This window comes from Gobio gobio (assembly GCF_949357685.1).
Source record: "Gobio gobio genome assembly, chromosome: 16".
NCBI classification, from domain to species: Eukaryota; Metazoa; Chordata; class Actinopteri; order Cypriniformes; family Gobionidae; genus Gobio; species Gobio gobio.
Window position 1 is genome coordinate 49,782,671 of NC_137109.1, and position 14,428 is coordinate 49,797,098.

A 14,428-nucleotide genomic window follows, 5' to 3' on the forward strand; every position below is an offset into this window, starting at 1 on the left:
CGAGTCAGTCTGTGATAACATGAAGAAACAGAAAACACTGAGACGGACTAAACCCAGGAGAACTGTGTGAACGTCTCCATTACGCCACAGATGCTGTAGATAGAGCTGGATGTTGTATATCAGGGTTCCCACTCTTTTTCAGAAACCATTTTCCAGTATTTTTCCAGGACATTTTCAATTTTACTACGGCGGGAATAAAAGACAAGGATCATGCCAAATATTGCTTTCTAAGTCTTTAAAAGCCGTAGAGTTTATTGCCATTACTGAACAATCCTGCATTTTTCAATATGAGCTCTTAATCATACATTATGACTATGGAAGCTTGTTTACACCACACAATAGAAAGAAAAGGTAATTGTGACTTTTTATCTCGCTATTCTGACTTTCTCGCAATTGCGAGTTTACATATTTGCAGAGATGTATAAAGTACTAGAGACACATACTTGAGTAAAAGTAGAAGTTCCTTATCAAAAAAGTGACTTGAGTAGAAGTTGAAGTGCTCTTTAAGCACCACACTTAAGTAGAAGTACTAAAGTATTCAACATTTTTTTGTACTTAAGTATTGCAAGTAGTTTATTTTAAAATGTACTACTCAAGTACTGAAAGTAAAAGTACAAGTATTGTGTTATGTAGTTATTAAAGAAAGTAGTCAAAAGTTTGAACATCATATTGTTTTTATTATTTCAAATGATTAAGCTAAAGGACAATCACAATGTTGGTAGGTAATTTTTCTACATATTGTCATATAAATAACCTGAAAATACTGTAGTTCATTAAGATTAAATCTTACTATAACCACTCTTACTAAAAAAAAATGGGGTAAGCACATTATATTCTCATTTCAAGAGGTGTTCTGAGTAAATGATTTGTTTGTAACACTTTACAATATGGTTTGATTTGTTAACATTACATTAGTTAATGTATTAGACTAATAACTAACATGAACTAACATTTGTTACTGTATTTATTAATCTTTGTTAATCTTAGTTAATAAAAATACAGCTGTTCATTGTTTGTATATGTTACGTCACAGTGCACATTAACTATGTAAACAAATAGAGAGCAATTTGAGCGCAAGACGCTGTTGTTTTAAAGACAGTGAATGCGCGCTCGCGGGGCTCTCTCGCGCGCTCTCTCTCTCTCTCGAGCTCTGTCTCTCTCTCTCGCGCTCTGTCTCTCTCTCGCGCGCGCTCTCTCTCTCTCTCGAGCTCTGTCTCTCTCTCTCGCGCTCTGTCTCTCTCTCGCGCGCGCTCTCTCTCTCTCTCGAGCTCTGTCTCTCTCTCTCGCGCTCTGTCTCTCTCTCTCTCGCGCGCGCTCTCTCTCTCTCTCGAGCTCTGTCTCTCTCTCTCGCGCTCTGTCTCTCTCTCTCTCGCGCGCGCTCTCTCTCTCTCTCGAGCTCTGTCTCTCTCTCTCGCGCTCTGTCTCTCTCTCTCTCGCGCGCGCTCTCTCTCTCTCTCGAGCTCTGTCTCTCTCTCTCGCGCTCTGTCTCTCTCTCTCTCTCTCTCTCTCGCGCTCTGTCTCTCTCTCTCTCTCTCTCGCGCTCTGTCTCTCTCTCTCTCTCTCTCGCGCTCTGTCTCTCTCTCTCGCGCGCTCTGTCTCTCTCTCGCACTCTCGCGCGCGCGCTCTCTCTCTCTCATGCGCGGTAATGTGGGTTTGGAATGAAATGATTCGTAACATTTTTATAATTGTAACGAGTAACGATGCAGCACATAAAAAAAATATCGGAGTAAAAGTATTAAACTCATCGAAAATATGTACTGAAGTAAAAGTGGAAAAAAATAATACTCTAGTAAAGTACAGATACTGCCTTTTAGTACTTAAGTACAGTAGTGAAGTAGTTCTACTTCGTTACTATACATCTCTGCATATTTGTGATATAAACGCGAAAATTGTCGCGATTCTTTTTTCCTCAGAATTGGACTTTATAACTTGCAATTGCAGTTTAGATCTCACAATTCTGAGAAAAGAAGTCAAAATTGCAAGATATAAACTTGCAACTGCGCAAAAAAGTCAATTGTGAAGAAAAGACTTGCGAGTTTATATCACGCAATTCTGACTATATCTTGCAATTCTGACTTTAAACACACAAATGTGACTTTGTATCAAAATGATGTGATTAGGTAGCAGCTTTTAGCTGCTAAACAAGTTAATATTCACTGCATACATTAGAGCAGTTATAGCATTAGCATTAGCATTAGCTAACGACTGAGAGTGGCAACACAAGACTAAACATCATTATTCATTATTACTCATACGCATCAAACTCAGCATTCCTGAACTTGTGCTTTCTGCAACTAGCGCTAATTGTTTGGGCCAGCGATAAACTCTTTATACTCGGCTAAAGAAATAACTTTTTTTTAAAGAATTTTCCCAGACAACAACAAGATTTTCCAGGACATTTTACATTTTCTCTCATTTTCCATGTGTTTTCCAGGACGAGTGGGAACCCAGTACATGTGTATATGAGCTGTAGATGTCTGAGGACTGACCTCTGCGCTGCTGACCATGGCTCTCCACGTGCCCAGGTTCTCACACCAGCAGTCCGTGCGTGAGATGTGCAGCTGGAGGTCGCTGTGCTCCTTCTCCATGGTGCAGATCTCCTCCTTCAGGAGAGACACGATCTACAAGACAAGCATTTTGATGAGTTGTGAGCCTGTGGCATGTCTCTGGATCTTCATCTGACAGCAACAGAAACGCTGACCCTGAGAGAAATCATTCCTGTCTCCACAACACACACTCACACAATACAGGCTGAATAATAATAATAATAATAATACATTTTATTTATAACGCGCCTTTCTAGACACTCAAGGTTGCGTGAATAACTCCAGCAGTCACAAAGTACAGAAATACTGCTTCAAATTCTTTATTTTAGAGCAAAATAAAACTCCCAAAGTCATTCAGACATCATTCATCAGTCTACAGTTTTAACATGTGGTTTCCAAAGGAAGTTCACACCAATATTTCCGTCACATTAGCTGTTTATCGTCCGACCGCAGCTGGTTTGATCACAGTGACTCATTACTACTGATAATGTAAGACTGGGAGTGTTATCATTTTTTTTTCTTCTTCATTTTCACATTTCAGATTCATCTTGCTAGTGAAATGCTGGTACGTTTGACACCCTACAGGCTCTGCTCTTAAAACATGAATAATTCATTAGGAAATACTGCAAAAGAAACTGAATTAGGAATATCATTCTGTATAACATAACTCATTTACTGATTATATAAATGTATTAGGGCTGTCAAAAGATTAATCGCGATTAATCGCATCCAAAATAAAAGTGTGTTTACATAATATATGTGTGTGTACTTATTATTATTTATATATAAATACACACACAAGCATGTATATATTTAAGAAAAAAATATTTTTATATATAAGACATTTATATTTATATATATTATAGATTATATAAATGTATATACAGTATATACATGCAAATATTTCTTAAATATATACATGAATGTGTGTGTATTTATATATAAATAATAATTAGTACACACATATATTATGTAAACACAAACTTTTATTTTGAATGCGATTAATCGCGATTAATCTTTTGACAGCCCTAATATATATATATATATATAATAATCGTTTTTTTTTTTTAACTAATTAATCACATTTTTTTCTGTAATTAATCGCAAGTTTTTAATATTTTGATATTGTAATAATTTCAGTTACTCTCCAAATTAATGTAGAAACAATTTAAAGACAGCATATTTTAAATATGTGTTGTATTGTCATGTTTTTATGAATGAAGGCCAGTATCACTGATGTCTCTATGAAACATTAATGACGTTACATTACAGTATAACTGAAAGCTCCCAATTTCAACATTTATTAGGCTTTAAAAAAAACTTTTAATTTAACTTAAAACAATCTTTACATAAACCCATTATAATAAATGTTATATTTACCCGTGGCCTTCCCTGTTAGATATATACAGAAATGTAATAGTTATCAAACACCTTTCTTAACTGCATAAATAATAAATGAAATATAGATTAATCATCTTTTCTCTGTTCCTGTTGTTGAATGACAGACATCATCATCAGTGCTGCTGTCACTTTAAGAGCGGCCGCTGATGAACATGACGCGGATCTTACAAGCTGTCCCTTTAAGTTAATTTAAGACGTTATTTAACTCATTTAAGATCCTAATATGAGAATACTCAAAATCCTCTGTGTTGTTGTTATTGTTTGTTCAAGAGCAAGAGAGAACTCGATGTGAGCAGGAGACTGACGCGAGTCTGTCTGTGCGTCGAGTGAGTGTGTGTGTGTCTTCATCGCTTCATCGAAATGTAATCGCTTGCGTTAACTTGCTCAGCCCTAATATATATAAATATATATATATATATTAGGGATGCAACAATACAGTTAGTCCACGGTTCAATACACATCTCGGTTTTTAACCACGGTTTTCGGTTCGGTTCTGATGGCTTGTCACAAGTGTTTTTTGCTATTCTATACTTAAGTGACAGGAACAGCAAGAGGTTAAGGAGAAAAAATACTATTTTTGTTATTGCAATACTCTTTCTTTATTTGACTTAAAAGACTTAAAACTTTAAACTTACCTCCAAAAACCCTTGTACACATTCCAAGTGTATTGTATAATATAAAATAAACATATACAAAGATTTACACTGGCAGCTCAGAGCTGTACAGCAGCATTTAAGTATGAAATTTAATGAATGAATGTAAAAATAAAACACTTCATAGACTTCACTATAAAATATACACTGATTCTTATTAAAGCTACTGTATTAGTTTTTCAGTCAAGAGCAGTGAGTGATTTTCTCTTTGTCTTTTGTTGTTGTATTAACATTAAAGGGATATTTCACTCAAAAATGAAAATTCTGTCATCGATTACTCGAGCTCAAGTTGTTTTACATCTGAATAAAGTTCTTTCTTCTGTTGGACATAACATATATTTTGAAGAATGTTGGAAACCAAACAGTTGCTGGTCCCCATTGTAGGAAATAATAATATGGATGTCAATCGGCTGTCTGGTATTCAACTGTCTGTGTTCAACAGAAGAAATTAATGCAGGTTTGGAACAATATTAGAGTGAGTAAATAATGACAAACTTTTATAGGTGAACTGTCCCTTTAAGGACCGCGTGTTCACTATAGGCTGCGCTGCTGTCAATTTAAGACCTGCGTGCATCTAATATACGGACACACACTGGTTTACTTTCACTTTAGACATAACCGACTGTGTTTATGTTAAACTTGTGTGTATTTGACAGTATTAGCGCAGTAAGACGACTACTTAGTCCAGTAATCACGTGTTTGACAGGCGTTTAGTGCGCGCGCTCTGAAAAGCACATGTTAAAACGAATGAAATGTTTAACCGGCAAGGCTTTAAAAAACGCATGCATTGCAAATAATGAACTTTCATGATTGTGAATAACTCTAGTGTCCAGTGAGTATAACTCCACCACTAACCTGTGATGTGAATGTATGTCGCGCTGTCCAGTATTGGGATGGAGGAAAATTATAGAATGTGTAGAAAAATAATTAATTAAATGCAAAAGAGCAAAAGCGCGTATTGAACCGTGAATGCCGTACCGAACGGTTCAATATTATATTGAGAATTGTGGCATCCCTAATATATATTAGAAGAGAGTTTTTCAAAAATACTTTAGGGCTGCACAGTTAAACATGTTGAGTACCGCTCTCCACATCATCACATGGATGCATTGGCCAATCACAGACGTGTAAGCAGTCACAATTAATGAGTCTGAATTCATTGTTTATTATGGTTTCAAATAGAAGTATTTCACATTACTGGGACTACAATTCAGACACACACAGATCACCTTTTTATCAGGGCGGGGTGCGTTCTGGATGGAGCCCAGGGCTTGGCGCTTGTACTCCAGTCTCTCGTACAGCTGGTGTAGTTTGGTGACGGCGTAACTGGCCTGTTCGTTGATGCCCCTGCTGCCTTCATCCAGGGCCACGTCCCCTCCTTCCATCACCTGACCCTGAACATGCAGAAATACAGGAGAAAAGACAGAAATCAGGCCTGAGGGTTCGGATGTAGAAGCCAGACTCGTGTCTGATGTGTGTTTGGGCTGTACTAGAGCAGGTTGAATGTTGATTATTTTCCTCATATTCTCCATTGTTGCAGCTCCTCTCTTCACAGTCTGTCAGTAACGCTCTGTTTAGTTCCTGTCTCTATGAAGCCCCTCCTTCTGGAAAGCACACTGTGCTCTGATTGGTCGGCTGGAGCAGTGTGTTGTGTTTGGTCGAGTGTTTGGGAAATGTCCCGCCCCTTAAAGGATTAGTTCACTTTTAAAGAAACTTTTGCTGATAATTTACTCACCCCATGTCATCCAAGATGTCCATGTCTTTCTTTCGAAAGTCGAAAAGAAATTAAGGTTTTGGATGAAAGCATTCCAGGATTGTTCTCCATATAATGGACTTCAATGGGCCCCAAACGGTTCAAGGTCCAAATGACAGTTTCAGTGCAGCTTCAAACGACACCAGATGATGAATAAGGGTCTTATCTAGACAAACCATCAGTTTCTGAGAGAAACCCAGCAGTATTTATGCTATTATTTTACCTCTTAACAGACGAGCGTGATCATCTCTGAGCTCAGCCATAACTTCCGCTGAGTGAGGTCAAAATACGAGCATGGTTAAAGATGTATAGGTAGATGCCTCATTAGCACCTGCACGGATCAGTAGAATGAGGCATTTACGATCGATACATCTATGACCACGCTCGTATTTTGACCTCACTCAGCGGAAGTTATGGCTGAGCTCAGAGATGATCACGTTCGTCTGATAAGAGGTAAAATAATAGCATAAATACTGCTGGGTTTCTCACAGAAACTGATGGTTTGGCTAGATAAGACCCTTATTCATCGTCTGGTGTCGTTTAAAGCTGCACTGAAACTGTCATTTGGACCTTGAACCGTTTGGAGGCCATTGAAGTCCATTATATGGAGAACAATCCTGGAATGTTTTCATCAAAAACCTTCATTTCTTTTCGACTTTTGAAAGAAAGACATGGACATCTTGGATGACATGGGGGTGAGTAAATGATCAGCAAAAGTTTATCTAAAAGTGAATTAATCCTTTAACATAACCGGCAGTTTCAACACACTACTAACTAACTCAAGCAGGCTCCGCCCCTTTATTCTGCATATTAATTATTAAATGAGGAATATTGTGACGTGTTGGTTCCCGGAAGAAAAATCAAGACTAGGCGTTTCAGGAGTTCAGAAACACTGATATAGAGAAGAACTCTTTCATGCTCAAACGCCAACATTACACACTAAAGACAGATGTGGAGAAAGCATGAGCTGCTCTTTTAGCCCTTAATCGCCCCTCAGGGTTTACGTTTGAGTCCCTTGGGGTCAGATAGACCCCAAACTTTTACAGAGCAATTGCATTAGGAAATATAATTTTTTTACATGGAAAACTATATATCATTTTTTTTATTTACTTCTCAACTATACATTTATGCTGTGTTTTTGTGGGTATTTGGTAGTTTTTTACCTATTTACTGCACAAATACTTAACTATGTCATAAATTGGCTCATTAAAAAATATTTTTTTATGAAAAAATCACTTGAATGATGATCTTAAATAAATATAAATCGTTTTTGGACATTGCTCTATGTGTTAGGGATAGAATACCGCCATCTGTAGGTTTGTGGAAAAACTTTAGGAATTATAGTTAAAGAGAAAGAGAGTGCAATGACCACATTATCCACTAGAGGTCCATAGGGAAGTTCTGCAAAAGTTAATCTTTCTTTTATTTGCCCTTTTCCCTCTCTTTCTCATGATTGTTCCATGTTGCATTTGTGCTCTAGTATTTGTCCTTCATTTATGTATGGATTTTTGTTCAGATTTATGCCAGTTTTGTTGATTTTATTTGCCAGTTTCTATAAAAATGCTCTCTGTTGGAGTCACACACATGTGTGTGTTTGTGTGTGTGTATGTGTGTGTGTGCGTGTGTGTATGAGACAGAAAGTTCGTTCCACTTTGTGTTTGTTTATGCTCTAGGACCAGATCTGGATATAAATGTAGACATTTTCAGATTTATACTGGATTTAGTTGATTTTTTTTTACAAACAAAGTGAAAAAAAGCATTTTTTACATTTTCCCATTCATTGCCAAAATCCAAAAAAATGCTCCAGACACTTGTGTGTGTGTGTGTGTGTGTGTGTGTGTGTGTGTGTGTGTGTGTGTGTGTGTGTGTGTGTGTGTGTGTGTGTGTGTGTGTGTGTGTGTGTGTGTGTGAGTGAACATGCTTGTTCCATATTGCATTTGTGCTCTAGTATTAGTACTTCATTTATGTATGAAAATCATTCAGATTTATGCCAGTTTTGTTAATTTTATTTGCCAGTTTCCATAAAAATGCTCTCTGTTGGAGTCACACACATGTGTGTGTGTTTGTGTGTGTGCGTGTGTGTATGAGACAGAAAGTTTGTTCCACTTTGTGTTTATGCTCTAGGACCAGATCTTGATATAAATGTAGAAATTTTCAGATTTATACTGGATTTAGTTAATTTTTTTTTACAAAAAAAATGAAAAAAATTTTTTTTTTTACACTTTCCCATTCATTTTCAATGTGGGGTCACGAGGGACTTAAACGGTAATTTGTTTTTTTACACACCTTTAGAACAACCAAATCAAGCCCAGATTTTGTGTGCATGTTTAGATTATTTAGGGAAAGTCACAGAGTCTCATGGCCCTGAGATGAAGGGAACACTTTTTAAAAATGGAGGAAAAGTCCAGTGGGGTCAGCTGGAGCCCAAGGGCCGATTAAGGGTTAAACTCACGGTGTCGTCTTTCTCTTCGCTGCTGGACTGCGAGCTGCTCCTCTGCTCCTCTCGTTTAATGAGCCGCTCATACAGGTCGCTCACCAGGAAGGAAGGGTAATAGCGCTCCTTCATGGTCTCATACACGTCTCCCTGGATCCTGTGGAAGACGTCGGTCCCCTTATTCCCCACCAGAGTCTGCTGGATCTCTTTATAAAGAGCCTTCTCCACCGGGATCTCTCTGCTCTCCACAAAGAAGTTCTGGTAGATCTCTCCCACCAGCTGTGGCACTTCATTCTGCAGCGGAGACCGTATGAGCTTCAGACATACACACACTATTCCACACTAACAGTGAATCTCACGGAAACAGGTCACATTTCACCTCCAATAAAAACACACACACACAATAAAGCTGAATTTATCATCATTACTCCAGTCTTCAGTGTCACATGATTCTCTATGATACATGATACACACACACACTATATATAATTTTTTTCACTATATTTAAAAATTATAATTATTTAATTATATGAAATATATATATATATATATATACACATATTTGTGTGCGTGTGTGTGTGTTTATTAGCAAAATTATGCTCATTTTGTGCAAAATATATAAATGTATACTAGGGCTGTCAAAAGATTAATCGCATCCAAAATAAAAGTTTGTGTTTACATAATATATGTGTGTGTACTCTGTTAATTATTATTTATATATAAATACACACACATTCATGTATATATTTAAGAAATATTTGCATGTATATACATTTATATAATCTATAATATATATAAATATAAATGTTTTATATATAAAAATAATATTTTTTTTCTTAAATATATACATGCTTGTGTGTGTATTTATATATAAATAATAATTAACAGAGCACACACACATATATTATGTAAACACAAACTTTTATTTTGGATGCGATTAATCGCGATTAATCTTTTGACAGCCCTAATTTATACATTTAATACATAATTAATAATATAATTCTGAAAATTACATATTATATATTAAATGTATATATGTATATATTTTTCACAAAATTAGCATAATAAAACACACGCATATTTTTTTTCACTATATTTAATAATGATAATTATTTCATTATATAAAAAAAATTTATACACATATTTATGTGCGTGTGTGTGTGCGTGCGTGTATAAATGTGTAGCATAATATTTTGCATTAAATGTGTGCTCAAATTACTTTATATTTTATGCAAAATTAATTTATGTTGAAAATGAAAATATAAATGTATGTATTTATTTATTTATTGTTTTATGTGTTATGCTAATTTTGTGCAAAATATATACATTTAATACATAATTAATATTATTCTGAAAATTATATATTATATTTTATATATTAAATGTATATATTTTGCACAAACTTAGCATAACATAAAACACACACACACACACTATATATATATTTTTTTTCACTATATTTTTAATAATTATAATTATTTCATTATATAATATATAACAAGATATATATATACACATATTTGTGTGTGTGCGTGTGTGTGTATAAATGGTAAATGGACTGCATTTACATATAATGTGTAGCATAACATTTTACATTAAAATATAAAAAACGTTTTATTTGATATTTTATGCAAAATGTTGAAAATGAAAATATAAATGTATGTATTTATTTATTTAATGTTCTATATATTATGCAAATTTTGCACAAAATATATACAATTATTACATAATATTATTCTGAAAATTATATATATTTTGTTTTACTTGATTGCCATACAAAAAAACTGAAACAAACAAACAATAAAATAAAATAAATAAAAAATAAATAAATAAATAGCCACTCATTCATGAATTAAATGCAGCTCAACAAATACTACACTGGTATAAACATATATCAATATAAATAACCGATTTTTTTTTCAGGCATTACTGTAATAAGATGTTTCACATTATGGTAATTGGAATACGGGAGAAAATGTGATTAATTTTAAAAGCAGAATATAATAGAAATAAGAGCCTGGTTTTGCTGGTTCAGCTCTTGAAGGTTGCAGAGCTTCGAACGGGTTTGGTCTGCGTTTCATGTTCAGAACCGACTAGCAATAAAACATATGGCTAATCTTAATCGTTTGGTTTGGTTTCACGCTGAGCAGATGCTAACTGTTAATGAGATATGACAACAACATTAAACAGATTATTACAAATCTGCTGTTGCACAGAAACAACCAAACGTTCCTCCATCATTCTAGAGCACCAATATCTTCATACACACAATATATATAATCCTCCAGACTCAACATTTATGACATCTCAAGCTTTCCAGGACCACAGAGTGATGGGAAAACGACTGGGCTCTGACACTCGGATAATTTAACCCAGCTGGACAGAAAATCATAACGGCCTGCAGCGATTACAGATTTATCCCGCGCTGATGTTTCTATTAAAGTGACCAATTAGGAAATGTACAATTGTGGTCCGACAGAAGCGATTCAGACGCCTGACTGTTTCCCATGGGAATGTAAGGAGATTAACAGGGGCTAGTCTGTGATTTTACAGCCATCTGAACCCAGAATGTCAGTGTGTTCCTCCATCCATCCGTGTAAAAACTCCTGACTGAACTGTGCTTTGACCAACTCCAAGCTAATGCAGTCATTTCTGTCCAAATCCACAGTTCTGAGTAGTGTTGTTTTTGGCGGCCTGTTTTCATTTTAGTTTTAGTCTAGTCTTTGTGTCAAGCTGTCATTTTAGTTTTTATTAGTTTTAGTCATAGTCATACTCTTTTTAGTCTAGTCAAGTTTTAGTCGACTAAAAGTCTGAGCATTTTAGTCTTATTTTAGTCAGAATTATCTATGACTATTTTCGTCTAGTTTTAGTCGACGAAAACTGATGACATTTTAGTCAAGTTTTAGTCAATGCAAATTGTATTTTAGTCTCTTTTTAGTAATGCAATTCTATTTAACCCAGTCAATGTAGTATAAGTACATATTATAGACAAAACCAAAATCTTCTTTTAGCCAAACCCATTTCAAACAAGGTTATCTTATTATATTAGTGTTACCTTAGACTCAAGAATACATCCATTCCAGACACGGAAGACGCTCTGATTTGAAGTTACAACATATTTATTTTACCAACTAAACATGTTAAAAGTACACACACATACATTTAAATAAAATAAATAAAAACATTGAGATGTCTCTTAAGGTTTGTGGTGTTTTTTCCTGTGATTTTTGTGGCCACATTTCTCCCCATCTATTTCCACAACACCCGTTTAATTTTCCACTTCAATGTAATAAAAGTTTTTCCAAATGTCTTAATAAGAATAAATGCATATTTAATTTAATAATAGGAAAATAATATCCATATATATTTAATTATTTAAATATGTTTAAAATTAGACCCACATTATAGTTAAAATGTTTTTCTGTCTTGTATCTCAAAATAAAGGATGTAATTTTATTCCACATGGAAATGAGTGGAAATAAGTGAATATAGCCTCTTATTCGCTTATGAGGTATTCATAATGCTGCGGTTATTTTAACATATATAATTGCTGCCGTTATAACGGCACATTTCAAATGTTTACGTGCTTTTCTTTCTTTCTTTGTTTGAGCAGTGATGAAATATCTTGCTCTTGTAAATACTTACCAATATTTCAGTAATACAAGTCTAGATCTTTAAAATGCATCCAGATAACAGCGAAGCACAACCGCACGGTGCTCTGCAGTGGCCAAAAAGGATATAAACCGTGAATTCTGAAGTGATTGAAAACTCAGAGATGTGGATTCAGACGGCACCACACGACCTTGGTGTTTGTCAAACAGTAATTCAGTTAGGTAATTCGGCCGGAGATTTTTACACGGGTGGTGGGAGAAAAACACTGATATTCTGCATTAAGACGACAATAAAATCACTGACTAGCCCCTGTAAATGATGAAGACACCTTTCGACCGCAGGACAAACAATTACCGTCCGAATAGGGCTTACGAACCCCGACTGGCCGGCCATCGGACCCGTTCACTCACCGGAGACGCCGCGCGAGTGGGGTTTGAAGAGAGTGATGTCACCTGCGTCTGAGACGCACAGAAATACTGCAAAATAAAAACACGACTTTTCGTCTTGTCTCATTTTCGTCAACGAAAATGAAGAGACATTTTAGCATAGTTTTTATTTTGTGAACCACATTTTGTCTCGTTTTTATTCGTCACCGTCACATGACCCGCATTTACGTTGCGTCTCGTCTCGTTTTCGTCACGTTATAAAGGTTCGTTGACGAAGATATTTAGTCATACTTTTCGTTGACGAAAACAACACTAGTTCTGAGTTTACAAGAAGGAACACAAAACTCATACCCATGTCAATTTTGTCAATCCTTTTTGACCACTGCCAAGCACCATACGCTATCTGTTGCATGTTGTGGTAATGTGCACGCATTTTAAATCATAATTTATATAATATGAATTAATATCACTTTGAATACTGAAATGCTACATAAAGAAAAAGCACAAAATCATGTCAACTTTTGAAATGGGACATTATTATTGTACGCAATTTGTCAATTGTATTATTTTGTATAGGTCTATACAATTTTTATTATACGTAAATATTATTTAAAACACAAAAAAATAATAAATGTTGCCTTGACAACTAGATTCAATAATTTCCTGCGAAGGATTAATAAGTATCAACAAATAAAACGTTTCTGCTAACACATTACCATACGGTTTCATTTGTTAATATCATCAGAATGAATCAACATTTATTATCTTAGTTAATGTTTGTTTCAACATTACTAACTTCCAAACTAGTTAACACTGTATGCAATAGATTCAAATATGCATTATATATATATATATATATATATATATATGTTAGGGCTGTCAAAAGATTAATCGCGATTAATCGCATTCAAAATAAAAGTTTGTGTTTACATAATATATGTGTGTGTACTCTGTTAATTATTATTTATATATAAATACACACACAAGCATGTATATATTTAAGATTTTTTTTTAGTTTTTATATATAAAACATTTATATTATTATATATTATAGATTATATAAATGTATATCCATGCAAATATTTCTTAAATATATACATGAATGTGTGTGTATTTATATATAAATAATAATTAACAGAGTACACACACATATATTATGTAAACACAAACTTTTATTTTGGATGCGATTAATCGTTTGACAGCCCTAATGATATAAATGAAAGCTTGCACAACTAATCATTTTAGTAGTCGCACAAGTATCCAGGTCAAATTTAAATAAGAGTTTTATTTCTAATTTCCACATTTAAAAAAATCATCGAGGGAGATGAATTGCAATTTTCCTCATTTAAATAGGATATTTAAATGATCAAATAATAGATATGATATTATTTTCCTATGATTCAATTAACGTGACCATAAAAATCAAACCTGACCATTTTTATTATTTTATGGAATATTGCAGTGTTTAATATAGATGATTTATCCATACGCATCATTATTGCTTTGCCTCTGTGTCGCCATCTCTGTTTGAAGCATGAGGCGGCTCCTCAGCGAACCGTGCAAATTATTATTATTGTTATACTTTGTTCTCAAATGTGTATTTAGTGTGTAGATTTGAGTTTGTGTACAAAACCCCTAGGAAA

At 34.6% G+C, this 14,428-nt stretch overlaps 1 protein-coding gene across 1 annotated transcript in view; it reads right to left on the minus strand.

The window, feature by feature from the left end:
* snx25 (sorting nexin 25) overlaps positions 1–14,428 on the minus strand; it is a gene marked incomplete at its 3' end in the record, with an annotated part of 106,206 nt that overhangs the window by 23,427 nt on the left and 68,351 nt on the right. The window contains exons 9-11 of the mRNA XM_079839289.1: positions 8,806–9,081; positions 5,830–5,994; positions 2,490–2,621 (exon numbers count right to left, since the gene is read on the minus strand). Of these exons, the coding sequence (XP_079695415.1) occupies positions 2,490–2,621; positions 5,830–5,994; positions 8,806–9,081 (573 nt within the window). The remainder of the gene's footprint in view (positions 1–2,489; positions 2,622–5,829; positions 5,995–8,805; positions 9,082–14,428) is intronic.